This window comes from Oenanthe melanoleuca, chromosome 13, assembly GCF_029582105.1.
Source record: "Oenanthe melanoleuca isolate GR-GAL-2019-014 chromosome 13, OMel1.0, whole genome shotgun sequence".
NCBI lineage: Eukaryota > Metazoa > Chordata > Aves > Passeriformes > Muscicapidae > Oenanthe > Oenanthe melanoleuca.
The window spans coordinates 18,269,411-18,291,419 of record NC_079347.1 but is presented as its reverse complement, the minus strand read 5'-3'; the positions used below and the strand labels follow the sequence as shown (position 1 = coordinate 18,291,419).

At 40.1% G+C, this 22,009-nt stretch overlaps 1 protein-coding gene across 2 annotated transcripts; it reads left to right on the top strand.

The window, feature by feature from the left end:
• Nucleotides 1-1,734: 1,734 nt before the first annotated feature.
• RAD50 (RAD50 double strand break repair protein) lies at nt 1,735-20,978 on the top strand. 2 transcript variants are annotated; one of them, XM_056502445.1, is made up of 26 exons: nt 1,735-1,842; nt 2,644-2,883; nt 3,275-3,358; nt 3,643-3,794; nt 4,573-4,758; nt 4,904-5,108; nt 5,510-5,638; nt 5,857-6,022; nt 6,682-6,875; nt 7,408-7,614; nt 8,451-8,633; nt 8,881-9,038; nt 9,672-9,847; nt 9,947-10,184; nt 10,674-10,863; nt 11,693-11,819; nt 12,019-12,212; nt 12,492-12,602; nt 13,147-13,239; nt 13,328-13,441; nt 14,218-14,345; nt 15,131-15,355; nt 17,821-17,906; nt 18,313-18,455; nt 19,771-19,904; nt 20,218-20,978. In XM_056502445.1, the coding sequence occupies exons 2-26, from the start codon at nt 2,755-2,757 to the stop codon at nt 20,402-20,404; spliced, it is 3,939 nt and encodes a 1,312-aa protein (XP_056358420.1). In that variant the 5' UTR covers nt 1,735-1,842; nt 2,644-2,754; the 3' UTR covers nt 20,405-20,978. The 2 variants fall into 2 exon arrangements, with proteins under 2 accessions (XP_056358420.1, XP_056358421.1); XM_056502446.1 differs by having other exon boundaries at nt 1,771-1,842; nt 2,704-2,883.
• Nucleotides 20,979-22,009: the final 1,031 nt, after the last annotated feature.

Here is a 22,009-nt window from a genome sequence, read left to right as displayed (position 1 = left end):
AACTGGATGACGAACAGAGGAGAGGGAGCAAAAAGGAAGAAGGTGTGGAAGAAGACTGGTACAAGGAGGCAAGGAACTCTGTTGGCCCTAGAGAGAAATGAACTTGGCCAGCCAAAGAGAGTGATTCCCTCTCCTACCCCTGATCATCTGGAACTTTCCTGCAGTTCCTAAAACTGCCTGTCTCGGTTTCAGCTGAGGTGGAGTTAATTTCTTCTCAGTGTTTGCCATCGTGTTGTGTTTTGGATTCAGAATGAGAACAATGTTGATAGTATACTGATATTTTGTTTTTTTCTAAGTTGTTGTACCCTAAGTCAAGGATTTTTCTTGGTGTCTCGTGGGCTGCCAGTGTGGAGGTACAGAAAAGAAAGAGTGAGGGAACACAGTCAGGACAGGTGACCCAAACTGGCCAAAGGGATATTCCACACCATGGAACATTATGCCCAGTTAGATGAACTGGCGGACTTACCTGGAAAGGGTCTGGCATTGCTCAGCAGATGGTGAGCAACGTTATTTGGCATCAGTTATTTTTTTTCCCCTATTTATTTTCATTATTGTTATTTACCATTGTTGTTGTATTTTACTTTGTTTTCTATTATGAAACTGCTCTTATCTCAACCTACAAGTTTTAGAGTTGATTCTTCTCCCCATTCCACCAAGGTTGGGGGGGAGGAGTCAGTGGCTGTGTAGTGCCTCATCCCCACAATATAGGACAGATATTAAAGCTAATAGAGAGTTCAAGAGAGGACGATGAGGATGGGGAAGTGTCCGGAGAAGAAGCTGTATGAGGAGCGGCTGAGGGTACTTTGTTCAGCCTGAGACTAAGGGGAGATCTTGCAGCAGGGTACAGCGGCAGATACCGATCTCTTTTCTATGGTGACCAATGACAGGACTTGAGGGGACGGCCTGAGGCTCTGTCAGGGGAGGTTTAGGTTGGCTACCCAGAGGGTGGTTGGGCACTGAACAGGCTCGGCAGGGAGCTGGTGACAGCATCAGGCCTGGCAGTGCTCAAGAGGCGTTTCGACAAAGCTCTCGGGAATGGCGCTGCGCAGGGCCAGCAACTGGACTCCATGACCCTTGTGAGTCCCTTCCAACTCAGCTTATTCTATGATTCTGTGATTTCCACACGGTTTAAACCACGATACCGCCTCAAAACTCCACCCTTCCCTTCTGAGCCCTGGAAGCACACCGCGGCCTGCACCCAGTGCCCCAGGCACCTGACAGCACCGCAGGGTCCCTGAGGGCGCTGTGCCGGCCCACAGCCCCGGGCGGCCTGGACACACCGCAGGGTCCCTGAGGGCGCTCCGCCGGCCCACAGCCCGGGGCGGCCTGGACACACCGCAGGGTCCCTGAGGGCGCTGTGCCGGCCCACAGCCCCGCCCGGCCTGGACGCACCGCAGGGTCCCTGAGGGCGCTCCGCCGGCCCACAGCCCCGCCCGGCCTGGACGCACCGCAGGGTCCCTGAGGGCGCTCCGCCGGCCCACAGCCCGGGGCGGCCTGGACGCACCGCAGGGTCCCTGAGGGCGCTCCGCCGGCCCACAGCCCGGGGCGGCCTGGACGCACCGCAGGGTCCCTGAGGGCGCTGTGCCGGCCCACAGCCCCGCCCGGCCCGGGCGGCGGTGCGAGCCCGATAGGCGGGGCCGCCCCCGGACGCAGCGCAGGTACCCCGACGGTACCGCAGGGTCTCTGAGGGCGCTGCGCCGGCCCACAGCCGCAGGCGGCCCGGGAGGCGGTGCGAGCGCGGCGGGCGGTGCCGCCATGGCCGGGGAGGGGCTGCCATCACCGGGGCGGTGCTGCCGGAGCGCGGGTGCTGCCGGGGCGCGGTGGTGTCGGTGGCGGCTGGAGGTGATCGTAGGGATGGCTGAAAAGAGGGCGGCTGGGCCGGCGGCGCGGTGCTGTGGCGGGCTGGGCTCGGCTCGGCTCGGCTGCACTCGGGTGCCGGGTGGGGGAAGCGCTGCCCCAGGGCGTCCCCATGGAAGGCGCCCGCCGCCGGCGCCGCGCGGAGCTCCGGCGGGAAAGCCCCGCTGCCGCCTCTGCCCCGGCGGGAAATGCCCGTTCCCGGGCCGAGCCGCCCCGAGAGCCGCGGGAGGGCGGATCCCGAGCTGTCGGCTCCGTGGACACCCCCGGAGCGCGCTCCGTACGCACGGCATGGTTTGCAGGGGGTCGGTGACCGTCCTTGGAGTCGCCTCCCCCAGACCCCTCAGTGCAGCTCCCAGCCGTGCCCGGCCCCGCCGTCTGTGCCCGCCCCACGGCGTGGGGAGACCCGAGTCTTCCTCCCACAGCAGGAATTGGGACGGGGTGATGCTGGATATGCCCGTGAGACAGGCACTGGCAAAGCTTGCACGGCGTTAGGTGCTGCTGTACAATAGTTATCAAAGGGAAAAAATATTGGGGCTTCTCTTGTGTTGAAGGCACAGAAGTGTGCACATTCTGAAGTGCATAGTGTTTGTGAAGTGGAATAAAGGGTTATTTGGGGGCGCTGTGTTTGATTTAATAATACATAGTATGACACTTAGCTTGGAGTTGATTAATTTCTCAGCTTGAAGCAAATAAGGTTTTGCCTTCGTATGTTTTGTATCTTGAGCAGTAACTGAAGAACCTTAGCTGGGTTTTTAAATATATTCATCATATCTTGTCCTTGTATAGGTGTTCCAGTAATTTATTGTGATTTCTGCCTACTGGATTGTTCATGAAACTGATTTACAGGATTGACAGTGTTTACACCTGTGACTTTGGAACATAAGTTGTTCAGCAGAAATGTCGAGGATTGAAAAAATGAGTATCCTCGGAGTGAGGAGTTTTGGGATAGAAGATAAAGACAAACAAGTTATCACATTCTTTAATCCATTAACTATTTTGGTGGGACCAAATGGTGCAGGAAAAACGGTAAGGCTCACTTTTTGTTTGGATTTGAGGTATAAATAGGTCTGGAAGGCCTTTACATGTGAATAATAATTTCTACAGAAAGGTATTAATAATAATGCAAAAGTCATGCTGTTTGCTGTGAATATTGTGTTGTTTAGTGTTATTAGAAATCTGCTTTTATGCCTGAAATTTGCAGAGCACTGGTTGATATTTTTTCCTAGGAGATTGAACCTTTTTGCTTTTGCAAAGTATCATATTTTCATGGTACTCAAAAATTAAAATGTTATTTCTCCCTCTTTACATATCTAACTCATTTGTAAATGTTTGAGCTGTTACTGTGGATTTGCCTGTAGTCCATCTTGGTTACTCTAAATTTGTCTCTATAACTATATTCTTATTTCCTTTTTCTTAGACTATCATTGAATGTCTTAAATACATATCCACTGGTGACTTTCCTCCTGGCACCAAAGGAAAAACATTTGTTCATGATCCAAAGGTAAATCATAGTGACTGGATGTTGTATATGTTTACTCCTAAGTAAAATACTCCACTGCACTCTGGATGTGAATAAAACAGGGATGCTCAAGTTGCAGCCAGCCTTTAGCTGAAGTGAGGAAAATCAGAGAGCTGGGGGTGTTTAGTGCATACCCTACAGCTAGAGAGACACATATTCCTTTGGACCTTGAGAAGAATTTCCCTCACTTTGGTTTTTTTGGTTTTTTTTTTTTTTTTGTTTTGTTTTGTTTTGTTTTGTTTTGTTTTGTTTTGCTGCTGCCAAAGGTTGCCAATGAAACTGACGTTAGAGCTCAGATTCGGTTACAGTTTCGAGATGTCAATGGGGAGCTCCTGGCTGTCCAGCGCTCCATGGCCTGCACCCAGAAAGGCAAGACTCCAGATTTTAAAACACTGGAATCTGTCATTACTAGAACAAAGTAAGTTGTCAAGTGTTTCTTCTTACTTTGGCATGAAGGTTTGGATTGGATATATTTTTATGCATCAAATAAGAAAAAAATTACATAATGTATTCCTTGACATAGTTGCTAGTGCTTTTAGATTATAAAAATGTGTAATTTCATTACTTTATCTGTTAGGTGGTTGAAAAATCCCACATCTGATAGCCATGGTGTTAAGAAATACTTGCATTGATTTGAAAACTATTAGTAATAAGGGTGGTGAGGTACTGGCAAAGGCTGCACAGAGAAGCTGTGGCTGCCCCTTTTCTGTAAGTGTTCAAGGCCAGGGTGGATGTGGCTTGGAGCAGCCTGGTTCTGTGAGTAGCATCCCTGCTCGTGGCAGAGGGGATGGACAGCATGCACGGTTCCAACCTAAATCATTCCATGATTCCGTGATTGTAGGATACAGTTTGAAAGTATCATTGTGTGATACTTTGCTTCCTTTAGCAACATTTTCAGTTTCAGATCGTTTTTGGCCCGTGTTTAACTCCCATCTCCACTGTTTAACTTTATTCTGTTGACTCAAGAGCTCTCCCGCCCCCTCTGGTGGTTCCTCAGAGTTCTACTATGTGAAACAGTCTGCCTTCAAGAATTGGCAGTGTTAAATACCTTTGAGCGTGGTAAATATGTGCTTAGAAATTGTTGCTTGTTAAATTTTTGAATGGGTATGCTAAAACGAGGTTGTACTGTTAAAATACAGTTCACTTTTTGAAGAACTTGCCAGTAACTTCTTTGGGGATTTTCTTTACCTCCATAGGCATGGCGAGAAGGTCAGCCTGAGTTCCAAGTGTGCTGAAATAGATCGGGAGATGATCAGCGCCCTTGGTGTCTCCAAAGCTGTCCTTAACAATGTCATTTTCTGTCACCAAGAGGAATCCAACTGGCCCTTAAGTGAAGGGAAGGCCCTGAAACAAAAATTTGATGAGATCTTTTCAGCAACAAGGTTATTCCCTTTACTGTAATTAAACAAAAACTAAGTAAAACATGTCTTCTCATAATATAAATATTAATGCAAATGTCTAAGACACTGTTTCATACATCAGTGTTGCTGTATTGCCAAAGCAGCTGAAATTTTGGTTTTTTTAAAGGTATATCAAAGCACTTGAAGCTCTGCGTCAGGTACGACTGAAACAAGGTTTGAAAGTAAAAGAGTGTCAGACAGAACTGAAATATCTGAAACAGAATAAAGAGAAAGCACAGGAAATCCAGGATCATCTAATCAACAGAGAAGCTCAACTGACTGCTTCTAAAGAGAATGTAACATCAATTGAGAACCAGCTTGAGCCTCTAAAGGTAATTTCCATGAGGATTATGTTATCCTTTAATACAAAGCAATAAAAGAAGTGAAAGCTGGATGAATGCCTTGGTTAAAATCTTGCACTTTTGTGTGTAATCCTTATGTATGTATGCATCAGAATCAAGCCTCAACTCTCCTGGCAGATGCTGCTCTAATCTGTAAACAGCCATTGAAGGGTTAAGAACAGAATTCTTATAGCAGCACTGGGTTTTTGTCAATTTAAAATCTCTCAAATTTGGCTGGTATCTAGAACCATTTTAAGCTATAACTAAAACCAAACAAAAACTTAATGTTCCCTATTTTTAAAACATATTTAATAAAACTGGATGTTTTGCACTTAAATTAAGTGATTATGGGGTTCATGAACTGATGAGATATTTTACTTATTCTTTTGCAGAACTCTCTGGCAGTAGTTGAACAGAATCTCACAAAAGTAGTGAGATTGGACAATGATGTGAAGGCCCTTGAGAGCAGGAAGCGACAGATGGAAAAAGATAATCAAGATTTGCAACAGAAAATGGAAAAGGTTGCCTTTATGACAAAAAATTTAGATTATTTTACTTTATCAGTCTAATAAAAACAGTTTTCCAGTTTTGCTTGTTGCAGATTTTTTCCCTGTATTTCTTATTATAGAAATTCTGCATGTTAGGTGTTAAACTCTTATTCCTTTAATTCTGTTGTGGTAAAAACTGTACATTTTTAAAACATCAGTAATTGATTTATAAATTTGTATGTGGTGTACAGGTTTTTCAAGGAACAGATGAGCAACTAAGGGATAGATACCAGAACCACCAGAGAATAGTGAAGGAGAAGGAGAAGAGATTGTTGGACTATAAGCGTGATTTAGACAGAGCCACTAAAGAGTGCCAGAGATTTAACAGTGAGAAATCAGAGCTGCTTATTGAACGAGGTATTTTAGACTTCACTTATAGTCTTGCATGTTTTCTAATGTAATCCAGGTCTGAAATGGAGCTATTTATAATTGAACTGGACAAAACTCCTAAAAATGTGTATTAGCTCAGGTTAAGCTGCACAGTGGGGTGTGAGAATTTTGCTGGTGGACAAGTTTTGGTGTTTTTTCTCCAGGAGTTTCTAATGTTCATGTTTTCTGAGCTATAATAATAACATGCAGTGCATTTTGTCATATAACAGAGAAAAAGCATGAAAGCTGAATGCCCAGCATTCTCCATGTGTCACATGGGGGCTGGGGACAAGTTGGAGGGCTTTAAGATAATGTTCTTTCAATTTTGTATCCTTTCTTTGATGGATTATGGGGATGTCAGCAAAGCTGTAGTAGTTGAGTCAGAATATATGCTTACATCAAATATGTTTAGGCTTTGTTTTTTATGAGAATATTATTTTTAGTTATTTTAGGGGCTTGCTTTTGAATTACTTATCTATTTAATTAATAAAAATTTTGTTACCTGAAATAGCAATCTCTGCCTACAGCTTGTTTTAATTCTTGTTTTAATACCTGTAGGTTTAAAAGGCTTTCAGCTGTCTTTGAATCTTAAGTGTGTCTTCTGCCTCAGTTTTTGAACATTTATGTCACTTTTTGTTTTTGTGGAGGTCGTCTTCAACTGCAGGCAGATCGTCACCAGGAGCACATTGTGACCAGGGATTCCTTAATCCAGTCTCTGGCAGCTCAGCTGGAGCTGGATGGGTTTGAGAGAGCACCTTTAACTGAAAGGCACGTTGCCAATTTTCGCAGGCTGGTGAAGGACAGACAGGAGAGAGATACAGAAGCAGCAAACCGTATGATGGTAAGAATTCTGTTGTTTAAGTAGTGTAATTTGTATTGATGTTTTATTGGTCCATGTGGGTCTTAATGGTGCTGGGAGAAAGTATTGGTGGGGGGGAACTGAAGCTGGCTTTTCTAGGATTATTGCTTATGTGTCATCTTCATTTTTCCATGGAAATCAGTATTGGAATTAGTGGTCATCAGGGTTATTGAACAGGCAGTTCATCAGAGAGGTTCTTCTGACAGTCCTCATGCAGGTGGATCACTGATGAGCTCAAAAACCTGAGGAAGAGTTAGAGGGGGCAGCTAGTTTAAAAATAAGCAACTTTTTGTTGAAGTCATATTCAAAATAGAGTTGCTGTCACAGAACACTGCTTGTATGATGCATCTGCATTTCCTCTTAAAAACATCTCAGCAGATAATTTTGGACAAGTTGTTTTCTCAGTATTTCAATGTTTTACTGTGGTGAATATTGGCACACTAGTGTGAAAAAGTATTTTAAAATATTTTTCCATGAGAAAATAATGTATATATTATTTCTGATCTTCTTTCAGAGAGAATTTGCACAGAAAGAAGCAATGAAACAAAAACAGATAGATGAAATAAGAGACAAGAAAACTGGATTAGAAAGTACCATTGACCTGAAATCAGACATTCAGAAAAAGAAGCAAGCAGAGCTGAAGAATGTGAAATGTGAATTGCAGCAGTTGGAGGGGTTTTCAGACAGGATTAGTGAGTTGGATGAGGAGATTGGCAAGACGGTAAGATAGTGTGCAATTGAAGAAATTATAGAAGCTTGAAGAAAAAACTTATGGCTTTATCATTAAAAAAATATACCAAAACCCATAACCCCCCCACTTGATGTTTACTCTTTCAGATGTGTTTCTGCCCTTTTAATACCCTGTATGCTTTGTCTGTTCAGATTAGTGCACCCTTTGGGGCAGGGTCTGTCCACTACCTTGTTTTTGTGCTGTCCATGCATAGGATGTGCTATTTCTGCTTGGTGAGTTGTAAACAGGGTAATAGCACAGCTGGCAATTAGGGGATTGGTTACTCTCAAATTATTGCCAGAAACTTTGTATTGAAAGTTCCATACTACCTACATTTTTGGAGATAACTTTCCTGTGAGATGAACTAGTTGGTTATAAGTGTTTTGTCTGATGAAGTAAAGTTACAAGCGTTTTGTGTTCCAGCTGAACAGCTGGTTATGCCTTCGTAGCCAAATATTTTATGTTTGTTAGGAGAGTGTGAATTCTAACCTCCTCACTAGGGTAATTCCAGATTTAATATACAGTAGATACTAATATGCAGAAAATCCAACTAAGTATGAGTGAGCTTCTGGTAAAAGCATGAGCAAGCTGGGGCAGTACTACATTCCAGGACTGCATCCAGTGTCTGCATGGGGCTTTCCTTGCCCCACACCAATGTCACAACCTTTGTCCTTTTCAATGTATTATTTACAAATCTTGTGTCATTCCTGTAACAGCTACTGATGCAACTGCCAGGCAGCTGAAGAGGTTTCTTCTGTGTCCTTTAGCTAGAACTTTCTTGATTTTTGTAATTATTTGTGTCTTCTGGGCTTTTAATTTGTGTATAGGAACATGAGCTGGAGAAGGCTGAGAGGAGCAGCAATGTAGAAACACTGGAACTGGAAGTACAGACTCTGCAGAATGAGAAAATAAACCTGGACAAAGCTCTTAGGAGGTTGGATCAAGAGATGGAGCAGTTGAATCTGCACACTGCAACAATTACCCAAATGGAGATGCTGAAAAAAGACAAAGTAATTTTTTTATCAATGTCTCATAAGAGAGGGATATGAAATTGATATGGTCCCTCCAACATTTGCGTATTTCTCAAGTGTTTATCAACAATCAGATGTAGAGGTTCTGTCTGACTTCATAGAAGCTATTACTAAATTAGTTATTAATAAATGCAATTAATAAATAGCTATTAGCTATTAAGAAATGCATTGACAGTTATAAACCTGAAGATAGGAAGATTTAATTTAAAATGCTTCATTTCCCCAGGCAGAGAAAGAAGATCAGATTAGAAAAGTAAAGTCAAGACATTCTGAGGAGCTGATATCACTGCTGGGATACTTTCCCAATAAAAAACAGCTTGAAGACTGGCTTCATGGGAAAAATAAGAAGATTAATCAGACAAGGGATACTCTTGCTAATCTTAAGTAGGTATTAATTTAATTGATTATTTCTCCACAAGTTTTTATGTAATTATGAATTTAAGTGTTGGAAAGCTTAATATATTCAAAATACTTTTTATTTTAATTCATTAGTGTTTATTTAGGTATCTGCAAAATCAGAGAAAACATCCCACAGAGTTCCTGTGATGTAGAGTTGATACACTTTGTGCTAGTTAATAAAATCACAACATTTGTAGTGTGTGAAGGCACACTAAAAGCAGATAGCAGGACAGTGATGTGGAACGTCCTTAGTTGTTTGTACTAATTCTAGTTGAATGAATGTACCTGAGGCTGGAAATTGCTGGTCATCTCATTTTCTTATATGTCACAGAGTAGCTGGTGGCTGTATCACAAATTCACGTGTGATTACCTGTTCCTGAGTAGGAAGTTTCTCATCAGTAATCATCTAGAAAACAAAAGGGATTTAAAATGAAACACGCTGTTACTTGGGTGAATCAAAAGTTCATGCTATAGATTACCTGAAAAATCAATGAAGAAGAACTGTGAATAGTTCTGTAATTCCAATTTCAGATTACTTTTCCATGGTTTTTGGTTTTGCTTAAACAGTTTAAATCTTCGTGATTGAGTAATAAAAGAGTTTCTGTATTAATATTTCAGCAAGCAACTGGCATCAGTAGAATATAATAGAACTCATGCCAGTAATGAGCTAAAAAAAAAAGAAGCCCAGTTGTCTGATCATGAAGCAAAACTTTTTGATGTTTGTGGAAGTCAAGATTTTGACAGTGACCTGAGCAAACTTCAGGACGAAATTGAAAAAAGTTCCAAACAGCGAGGTAAATTAATGTATAGCTTTACCTTTTTCCCTGAAATACTAGTTTAGCTGATTTTGCAGTCTTTATTCACCATAAGTCTTCTGTTTGTTTTTCACCCAGCTGTGCTTGCTGGAGCCACTGCAGTTTATTCACAGTTCATTACACAGCTGACAGAGGAGAGCCAGTCTTGTTGTCCAGTTTGCCAAAGAAGTTTTGGGACAGAGGCTGAACTGCAAGATGTCATTAGTGATCTGCAGTCTAAACTGCGCCTTGCCCCAGACAAACTGAAGTCAACAGAGTCTGAGCTTAAAAGAAAAGAGAAAAAACGTGATGAAATGATGAGTCTTAAACCACTGAGGTAAAGTACTAAGGAAACCATACTACAGGCTTATTCTTTCAGATGCTTGGGTTTTGATTATAAAAAGCAATGCAGAAATCAAGGAGACTTTATTCTAGGGCTGGTTAATTAATTTCAAAATGTCATTGTTGGGATCAGTATTTTGAGAGAATTTGAGAATATATATATATATGAGGGTAGAGCTTTTGTTCACAAGAGGGCACTCTTGTTTAGTGCTTTGTACCTTCTGAGCAAATGCCTTAATGAAGTTAAAAACCAAAAGAGATTTTGTTTGTTTGTATAATCTCACCTAAAATGAGGGATGTATGATCTTATCTGGGTATGTAACATAAGCTTAGTTGAATGTGGGCATGGTTAAGGAGATATTATTTTAGTTAAATTTAGTCCTCCGTTACTAAATCATATCACGAATTTTGTCATCTTGAGTGTCTTCAGTTTATGCTGCTGTTTCTGACCAAGGAAATTTTAGAGATTTATTTTTTATTTAAGGCAAACTGTAGTTGAACTCCAAGATAAGGAGATTCCAGACCTGAGGAACAAGATCCAGAATGCAAACAGAGATTTAACAGGCCTGAAGGGTGAGATAGAAGAACAGAAATCACTCCTCCAGACAGCTTTGTCTGAGGAAGAAGGTGCCAAAGCACATTTACAGGATATAACTCTGATGGAAAGATATCAGGTATGCTTTGGTAACTTTTTTTTAGATATTCACTTGCATTTAAATATGTAGTTATTCAGTAATATGACAGAACTGTGAGATCCTTATTTTACAGTACTTCCAAAGGCATTATAACATAGGTGAACTTATACTAACAAAACTTCAACTTATGAAAGCTTTTTTTTTGAGCACTGCAGAGTCCCTTGAGTTGTGATTCAATTCTGTGCTATATGAACTGAAAAAAGAGGTGTAATCCAGAACTGAGCACAGCCACAAGTACACCAAAATGTTTTCAGTCCTAATAGTCATTATAGGGCACTGTATTCTCAGAATCTCACATGTGTTTCCTGGTTCTGTGCCATCTGAATGTATGGTAAAGAGAAATCCTACACTTTTTATTATTCTGGCATGGGAGACAGTTTTGAGCAGTCTTCATGTCTTTATTGCCAACACAAAATCTTTGCTTGCTGAACACCTTCAGAGGAGCAGTGAGGGAAGCTGGGGCCAGGCTGAGACTGAGAGCATTTCACAAGGTGGAGATGTCAGCAGCTCCTGAGGCTCCAACTCCAGTGTTGCAGGGCCAGATTGCACATGGAACTGTCCTGGCATGGGCTGGGGATGTTAAAGGCTTGTGCATCCTTATTGACTGATTCCATCCACAGTTAGGAATTCAGTTCCTAGCAGCTGACATAACCCTACTGCTAATTATGTGATACTGCTCTACAAGAGAAGCTAGATTTGAAGCTCTTGAGTGCCTCAAGCCCTGAGATTATTCTTATGCTCCAGGGGTGAAAAAATACATTGTTAAGCATGAATACAGAAGTAATGGTACTTTTCCTTATACTTTCAGACTGATATTAGGGATCTTGAACGAAAAATTGCTCAGCAGGAGGCTAAGCTGCTAGGTGTTGATTTAACTAGAAGTGTGTTTCAAGTAAGCCAAGAAAAACAAGAGAAAAAACACTTGTGGGATACAGGTAGGTCTTTCAAACCTGTTATTTCATTCTTATACTAAAAGTAATGTTCCAAAATTCTTGACATTAAAATTTTAGTTTATTTATGTTCTCAAATAGCTGTATTCTCCTGGTTGGTTGTTACTGGTTTTTAGAGATGAATTTTCATAAGGATTACAATAATGGTTTTAATAACATATTGACTGTTTGTTTTCATCTGCAGTTACTGGTAAAATTGAGTTAAAGCAAAAACTCAAGCAGGACCAGCAGAGCCAGATTCAGCAGCTGAAGAGTGCAGTTAATGAACTCAAAGCAGAGAGGCTGCAGATTGTCAGCAGCATGCAGCGGCGGCAGCAGCTGGAAGAGCAGACTGTGGAGTTAACCACTGAAGTTCAGTCCTTATGCAGAGAGATCAAGGTGAGAAATACTCTTAATTGTCTTAACCCTTAGCTTTGCTGGCCTTGAAATAAAAGATAACAATCTGGTCATACTTAATATTTTCTCTAGTCCTAGACAATGGGATGGATTTTTAAATGTGTTGCTGTTGTGTATCTTTGGGAATTTCCCGAACTTTTAGAATACACATTTTCATGTTTTCTTGTTTTAATGCACACATTACTTTTTTTATTGCTTGAAAAATTACTGATCTTTATCAGAATTTGAAAATAAAAACTGATTTCTCCAACTGTGTTTCAGGAAGCCAAAGAACAGGTACTTCCTTTGGATGCAAAGTTAGATGAATTGCAGCAAGAGAAAGAGGAACTAGTGAATAAAAGGACTGCAAGTAATAAAGAAACACAAGAGAAGGTTTGTTTGCTCTCATCATTGCTGTGACATAGGATTAGATGTTGTTTTTCAGTCATGGATGGAAGCTGGGATATTGAGTTTGCTTTTAGGAAACATTAATAACTCCAGGAGATGCTTTAGATTGATAGAGCTTTTAGGAAAGGAAAGGAACATGTCAGTCAGGACATAAAACTCAATTGTAATTAAAGTTCGGCAGTCTTGGGAAGAAGACTTCTTGGGATATTTGGAAATATTTAATGGCTGATGGCATTCAAAAGCCCTTCCTGATAGACCCAAGAGGAACAGCAAGGATGATCATCACCTGTCCTTGCCAAGAGACAAGTGCCTAGTCCTTCCCGGGTTAAGTGGCCCTCATTCATTTTGGGAAATATTTTCATGCTTACAAGAAGTCCTAGGATTTTAGAAGCTGAAGACTATTAGGAAACTAAAGGGAGTTACAGTAAGGAATTGTACTGTGGTGGTAGTATTATCCAGTATCTTTGATACAGAGCATATCTGTTTTTGGACATAAAACCATATTTCATTTGCAATCTTTTCTCTGCAGATGAATGGCATTAATGAGAAAGTTAAAGATATAAACAAGTACATGAAAGAAATTGAAAACTATATTCAACAAGGAAAAGAAGACTATAAAAAGGTAATCTAAAAAAACAAATCAATAAAAAGTTAGCATCAAAAGTATTTCTGTTTTTAAATCATATACCATTTTCTTAATATTTTTTTAGCAAAAGGAGTCTGAACTTGAGGAAGTAAATTCTCATTTGGCTGCCTGTGAGAAACAGAAGGAAAAGATAAGTAAAGAGATGGAAATGACCCGACAAGATATTGACACTCAAAAGGTGGATATATTGTTTAAAGTATACTTGGCACAGTTGAACTAATTCTTAGTTTTGGTTTGTCTGCAGTGGTGTGAAATTAGCTTCCTCTTGGTTTATTTGATCAGTTGTTAGTCAGGATAGCTGCTGTATATGTATTAGGCTGAAAATAGTCTTGAGATTTGTATGTGCAAATTTAAAAACCACTTATCTCTAGCTATCATCTTGTGTTATTTCTAAGAGTTAAGCCTAGTGGGTAATAGTCAGCATTCTCAGGAGTATCTTTATGTGGAGGATACCTGCATTTTTAAGTAAAGTACAAACTGCAGATACCAAAATTTGCTTGCTGCTCTAGACTTACCATGTACTTTAAATTCTTGTGTATATGTTTCAAATACTGTTTACATTCCTTATAGGAAATATCTTTCCCCATTCTACCCCTTCAGTCACTCTCTACTGTTGTAGAACTGGGATAGGGGCTTGGTTAAATCTCATCCTTGGTTAAAACTACTTGTCCTGGTTGAAACATGGATTAATATTCTCAAAAGGAATCACTCTTGTGTTCACTTGTGATAGTAAGCACTGCTAAATGTTATTTCCAGTCTGAAAGATGGAATAATAGTGCTGATTTCCATTATACTCTATTTCTAGGACAAGGTAAGTTCTCACTGTGATAATTTTTATTGTTGTCAATTATTTTATGGTTGCAGTGTGTATCATAGTTGTGTAGACCTGATACATTGTGATTGATGACCAACATAGTGAAATGTTATACAGTTTCTTGCTTTCTCTGGTACTAGATACAGGAAAGGTGGCTGGAGGATAATCTCACTTTGAGGAAGCGGAATGAGGAGCTGAAAGAAGTTGAAGACAATATAAAACAACTTATGAAGGAGATGGGAGAGATGAAAGTCCCCCAGATGAGAAAGTAAGCACTTTCAAAACAGAATAGTGTGCTTTGCCCAAGAATTCATTGAACATCTGAATGTTGTAGTCACTGTGTTTTAGTGTGTGCTGATCCTCTGTTTGCCCCATTCATGCAGAGCACTTCCTCCTTCACACCTGTGTTCATTTCATATCCCTATGACGACCATGGAAATGACTCAGTGAAATGATACAGTGCTTCTGGCTAAAAATAGAGATACCTGCTCATACCTGTTCCAATCCTTTTCATGATCTTTACTGAGAAATACACACTTAAATAATTCATGCTTCTGGATGAGAGTATTTAGTTTTTATTTTCAGTCTGCTCGCTTAGCGCCTAGCAGCAAATTTTATATTTACTTCAGTAGTTTAGTACTAATTGCCTAGATAATAAACACTTTTGAAAAGTAATTACCCCTTTTCTGGTTCTTGCATGTGAAATATTTAACATTCTAGAGCTTACCCAGTAATTAATCTTATTTTGCTAAGTGTCCATCTATAATATTTTTTTTTTTCTATATAGAGCACTTTGGCATTTCAACTTGACAACTTGCTTCTCCACTCAGAATAGTGATTAGAATATGTTCTTAAAAAATATAAAACTATTTTTCTTTCAGTACTGTCTTAATTTCAGTGGCATTACTACTGTGATTTTAACTGGTACAACTTTATAGATATGATACAATGAACTGTTGGGTAACAAACTCAACATTAGAACTCTGATTAAAATAATTGAAACCCTAGATACGAAATAATTTCAATTATCAAGTATCAATTATGGTTTCACAGTGAACAAAAAAAATTGGAGGAGAAAATAGAATCTCTGAAAAGGAGCCATCACATTGCACTTGGCCGCCAGCGTGGGTTTGAAGAGGAGATTGTTCGCTTTAGGAAGGAGCTCAGAGAGCCACAGTTCAAAGATGCAGAGGAAAAATACAGGGACATGATGATTGTCATGAGAACAATAGAGCTGGTGAACAAAGATCTGGACCTTTATTACAAGGCTCTTGATAAGTAAGTATTGCCAAACGAGGGTGATTCTTACATGTTTTCATCTTTATCAATACTGATAACCTTGATGCAAAAGCAGCTTTAAATTTCAGGCTTCCATGTTGACTTAGAGTAAATTGATATGATTCCTTGGGATATATAATTTCTCTTCATACATTCTGGCATTTAAATATTAAGAAAACATAAAAAGGTAAGCCTTCCTAAGTAAATTAATGAAACTGTACTGGAAACTGCACAGGACTGGTATGATGTAAGAAAGTTTGTAAATTAATATCTACAATGTACACATATTAAATGCGTTGATGGTAATGATTGGAATGTAATACAGTCATAGACAAGTCTGATATTTGAATTCCCAATTCTCTGAAGGACTTATTTGGAATTTTGGTTGTACATATGTAGGACTTATATTTGCAGTACAGCAATAGGAGAGAGATAAGGAAAGGTGAAATCGATGTTTAAATCCTTCATTTTTAACCTGAACCCTTCTACTTCCATTTCTATAGCAATATATTTTAGCATATTCTGGTCATATCTTAACATGCATAAGATATGCCAGGTAGATTTGTTTCCCATGGCATTTTCTCAGGTAAATATGTTTTAAAGAATATTACAGTGCAGAGGGGTTTTTTGTCCTTTTCCAGTGTGGGTGTTTTTGTGCTTATATTAAAGAAAGTAAGATCATAAGAAACATGTGTGGCATTTGATGGAAAGTGTAGCAAATTTGTTCTTGTTTCTGTTTCCTCTGGAAGCTTGTTTGCTGTCTTGGACTGACTGGGCAAAAACAGCATCTGAAACTTGGTAACCATGTACAAAATAAAATGTGGCTTCCTAAAAACCCTGTTTGCTTGGTGATAATGATGGAATAGCAGTGAGCAACTTGATGGACAATGGGAGAGGATTTTGGAATCAGTGGGTACATTTCAGGAAATAGAGAATTGGTGCTCTGTGGCAAGAAGATGAGTATTAGGAATTCTAAAAGAGAGAGAAAGAGAAACATTTTGACCACTGTAGTCTTGAATAAAGTGTGGAATTTTGGCCTTCTATTTGAAAAGTTTTACTAGTGCTAGAAAAAGGAGCATGGAAGAGTAATTATGTGGTTGACAATACAGCATAATGGTGAAGAAGAGCAACAAAATAAATGAGAACTTTCCACGTTGAAAGGACATTTTAGAGAAACCCTGTTCTAAGCTGGTCTGATAATAACATTAAATAAAGTAAACATAATATTAGAATGTAATCTAATCCAGAATTTATTGTATGGAGATCTAAATTGTTCAGAGCGTGTGTGTCTTCCCTTTCAGTTGTAATGGAAATGCACTCCAGGAATTTCCTTTTCAGAATTTTTTGGTATGGTATCATATAATCTATTGTTTCTATTTAAGGCTAAACAGGAAAACAGTCTTGTAATTTCAAGAAAAATAGATAAGCATCACTTAGCGGTAATCGTCTGAATAATCAGCAAGACAAAATGCTAACTCTGATGGCCAGAGCTGCATCTGTGGCTGGGAAAACCAACATTTTGGGTATTCCATGCTATCAGATCAGCTTTATTGGCTCTATTTAGAGGTTTATGATAAATATTGATGAGGATTGCATTCTTGGGGTTAAGTAAATAGTTGAAAACACTTCATTTTTACTTCAAGTTGATACCTCAGTATTCCCCAGAACAGGTGGAAGAGCAAAGGTAGAAAAAGCATATGTAAAAGTCTGGTTCAGAAGGATATTTTATTTCTGCCATATTTTTTGAAAAAAGACATTGCCATAAAGTGAGTGAGCATTTTTTTTCATTACAGAGTAGCTTCTCTGTAAAAAGCCAAGTTAGAAATGCAGTGTCCTGTCCTTTTCTGAGTGTTTTGTAAGATTTCATCTGTTAATAAACTAAAGTCATGCTGCTATGTTAACCAGAGAAATTAAATTAAAAATTATTAATGATGCCCTGTGTTACTCTTGCTGCTGAAAGGTAGTTCTTGTCATGATGTCTGTTTAGGTAATTACAAATTATATTTTCAATAGGAATTCTCTGCTCTGAGGAGACTTCAGGTTCTCTTTTCCTGCTGTTTGCAGTGTTGGCGGACTGTGCCAAAGAGTAACACTGCTGTTCTGGAAAGCTTAACATCAGATTCATCTTCTTGGTGTCAGGCTGAAAATAAGCCTCACATATAAATCATAATCTCTTAAAAAGTCATTCTCCATTCTCCATTGAGTGACTGCAAATATATTAGTTGTCATTACTTTCCTGCTTCCTAAAACTGAGCTGTTTGTGAGCATAGAATTATTTACACAATGACATGTTGTAACTCCTTAGGTATGTCTCTGTCCAAAATAAACTAGTATTTTCTGTATTTTTAGTTAAAGTATTAAGGGAAAGGAAAGGGAGCTGCCACCTGCCTTAAAGCCTCTAGAAGTCCGTAGCAGTCCATGGTTGCATCTCTAACAATTTACTTTTTTTTGCTGTTGTTTTTCAGAGCAATAATGACATTTCATAGCATAAAAATGGAAGAAATTAACAAAATAATTCGGGACCTGTGGCGAAGCATTTACAGAGGACAAGGTTATGTAGTAATTTTTTTAAAGTTTAACCCACATGTATTCATTTGATATTGAGCACTGCATATAGAAGAGTGTTCTCAAGATGGGAATAGCTGGTTCCATTCTAAAGACTGTATCTGTTCTTCACCTCTGTAATCTTTTTATTGCACATTATATAGTAACTTGCAGGATAAATAGAGTTAACTTTCACTTTTCTGTGTCTTCCAAAGGTTAGGTTTCTTTGACACAGGACAGTGCATGAGTTCATTCCTTCCATTTTGGAAAAGTTGATTTCCAAGATGGATCTGTCAGCCAGAGTTCTGGATGGAATTTTTGTTGTTACTACATATTATACCTCTCATCTCCCATTAATCCTATATTTTTCAAGATTTTTGATAATGTGTGAACTGTCTCCTTCCCATTTTCAGATATTGAATATATAGAAATTCGCTCTGATGTAGATGAGAATGTCTCTGCCACTGACAAAAGAAGAAATTACAATTACAGGGTAGTAATGGTGAAGGGAGATACAGCACTGGATATGCGAGGAAGATGTAGTGCTGGGCAAAAGGTAATGGCTCTTCATCTTCAGTACACAGTAACAGGGGTTCTGAAAACTGACTCACCTGAATGCAGAGGAGTCAAGTTACCAAAGAACAGGCAGCTCCAACTCTAATTTGTGTACAGCTTCCCATCACTCTGTCTGGGTGTTACACGATACATGACTGAACATCTGAACCTTGCTTTGGGCTGCCAGAACCCATTGTTTCAGATGGGCACTGGGCTGATGCCCTGCAGGAGTGAAGGGTTTGACTTCCCTCTGTCCTCAAGTTCAAGTCCTCCCATTTTGTCTCTTCCTAGTTACCACTGAGGTTACCTCAGCTTCAGGTCTATTGTTTTGCTTCACCTTTTTTTTTTCTTTCTGAGCCCTTGGTCTTGTTTTTACAACTGCATCTACTTCTAAGTTGATAGGACTTCTCTTCCTCCAAGCTATGCTGCTTTCACCTGCTGCTGACTATAACCTTTCAGTTCATGTCACCAATATCACAGCTAGCCATACTTCTAGGCATTGCATTTCCTCCTGTGCTGTCAGCTCACTGCTTTGTGGTTTATCCATTCAGCTTCAATAACACACTGGCCAAGAGGCCTGAGGACACACCAGCTGTGGCAATACCTGTGATCAAAGGTTCATCACAGTTAACCACACCCACACACTGAGGGTTGTTTCCACCTGTCTGATCTATTAAATGTGTCCTCTCCTAGAGTAGTTTAGGATGTTGCATTGGAGTCCTATGTAAATGAGAGTGAAACTTAGTTTCTTAGCTGAAATTCTGAGAATTCTTCTTTGATCATGAAATGTGATGTCAGCAGTCATGATAATTGGAAAATATTTTTGGCAGCGGTTTCCATTGAGTGTTCTGTAGTTTTTAGTAGTTGAAAAGATCTTATAAATATGATTATGCATGTTGATGCAAAACCAACATAGAAGGTGGTAAATCCTATTGTCTTCAATTTTAGTAAAAAGTTGGGAATTCAGTGAGTCAAACTTAGTAATATGCTGACAAATTTCCACCTCCTGCAGTGGGGTGGGCTTGAGCAGAGTGTAGGCAGTGAATGGCAGTGTCATACTGTCTTTACCTCAGATTAGAATCTACTTACAGTGTCTTCCAAATTTTGAGTACTTCTTTGTAGAGTCAATCTTTGAATTCAAACTTCAATGTAGTTTTTCAGTAATTAGTTAGTTATGTTCATTTTGTGAACTGTCAGCACATTGTTCTGTTAACTTCAGTCACAGTTTGTAATGGCATTAAAAACAGGTCATTATGTGTAGATCCTCTTTAACCAGTTTGAAGCTTGAGATTTTTGGGTTTTTTCCTTTCCCTCAGGTGCTTGCTTCTCTTATCATTCGCCTTGCTCTGGCAGAAACATTCTGTCTCAACTGTGGCATTCTGGCCCTGGACGAGCCTACAACCAACCTGGACCGCGAAAACATCGAGTCCCTGGCACACGCCCTGGTAGAGTAAGTGAGGTCTCCTTGTGGTGCTTAATTTTCAATACCCATTTGGCAGTAGTGAATTATATTTAAAGATGGTACATCTTTGTTGTGAGTAGTTTTAGATTCCCTCCCTATCTGGAGAAGATAAAGGTATTTCTTACATAATTTGAGGGGGGTTTTTATGTGGGTAAAAAGAATGGGTAATCAGTATTAGATTACTCAATGGTTCATGTCATTTGTTACCAGTAATGAAATATTTTTGTGCTCTGTGTTTGCAAGTTCTCTAATGCTGCCATGGGATTTAGGTGAATGCACACTCAGTAATATCTTTTTGTAGGATAATAAAGAGCCGCTTACATCAACGCAACTTTCAGCTTCTGGTGATTACTCACGATGAAGATTTTGTTGAACTTCTGGGCCGTTCTGAGTATGTGGAAACATTCTACAGGATAAAGAAGAACATTGACCAGTGCTCTGAGATCATGAAATGCAGTGTCAGCTCCCTAAACTCTTGTGTTCATTAGAATGCCAGGTAATTACATGTTATGGACTGCCCAACCTGTAGGTTACACTATACACTGACTTGATAGAGCTCAGTGTAGTTGTCTGAAAATGTAGTTCCTTCATAACATATTCTGTTGAAGATTTGTAACAAATTTAGCCAGAGTCTAAAACTGTGAGACTTTTAAACTTATCTCTCTATATATTTCTCTGCCTGGGCTTACAAATCACCATAATTTGAAAGAATTTAAATGAACTCCACACAGTTAAATTTTGATGTATTTTATGCTTTGAAAGTGAAAATAAAGTTGTGATGTTCTTGGCACGTGTGCTGTGGGTGAGATCCAGTTGCAGATTCTCTGGAATAGCTGCAGGTCTGCCAGGGGAATATGGCTTGCTCTCCATCTCTGGCAAGGTCAGCACTGATGGGTGTTGCTTTGGTTGAAGGGGTATTCATTGCTACTCATCTACCCCAAATTGACAAGCTTTAAAGAGAGCTCTTACTACTTTCTTTACAAGGTGACCTAACTCTGGCTGTTCAAAGGCAATCTTCCCCAAGTCAGTTTTGCTTCAGAATAAAGCAGATGAATGAGTGAATTCTCTGCTCACTGCGTTGTGTCATGTTCTGATTCTTCATGGCAGTGTACGCAAATAGGAAAATGGAACATAAATGTCTCAGAGATTTAGTGTGGATGCTGAACTTCATCTACCCTTCTCTGAGTTCTTCCTGAAGCTCTTTTCCTTGGTGTTACAACAGCCAGGGGCCCTGCAGCTTGGCAGCCCCAGGGAACCTGCTTCTCAGTGGGAGTGACAGTGGAAAGCTGTGGGACTGGCCTGCTGCAAAGTGCAAAGGGCCCTATCATCACCAAACCATGTCTTGCTGCCATGCAGGCCCTGAGGGAAGGAATTTCTGCATCCCTGTTTCTTTGTGAGCAAGTCAGGGGCTAACTCTGTTCTTGGTAGGAGTCCACAAGCAGAAGCTGAACTTGCAATTCTTTAAATCCTTGCAATCAGCAGTGATGGGCTGACCCTCCTCAGAAAATGGTTTGTGACCAAAGCACAATTTCAGAGGAAGAATCTTTACACCAACGTGAAAGAAAATTAATTTCTGTAACATCAGGACATTTCTCTTTGGCAAATGCTTCAATGAGCCTAAGAACATTGCATGGTATCTTCCTTCACTTCCAGGGTGCAGGAATCCCTTTATTTTTGCAGGGATAAGGAGAAATTTGTAGGGGAGGGGTGCAGGCAGACCTGGCTTGTGTAGACAGGGCTTGGGGCTGGCTGAGCGTGATGGCCCAGGGCCTTTGCTCCTGAGGATGGCAAGCTAAGCCCCTCACATTAACATCACAGCTTCTAACACCACCTGCTGAGGGGCTGGATATCTGCACAGGAAAGGACAGAGCCCAGTACTTCCCAGCTCTGGTTCTCCATGGCAAAGCCTGGGCTGGATGGCAGTAGGTGCCTTAAAGAGCAATGCCAGGAACCAAGATCTTCAGCTAAGGGTCATTTCCACCTAAATTTTCTGAAAGTGCAAGCTACCAGTGTCAGGGTGACCCCAGTCATCGGGAAACCAAAGATAAGAAAACGAATGATACTTCCTAGCAATTACGCTTTTACCAATTCCC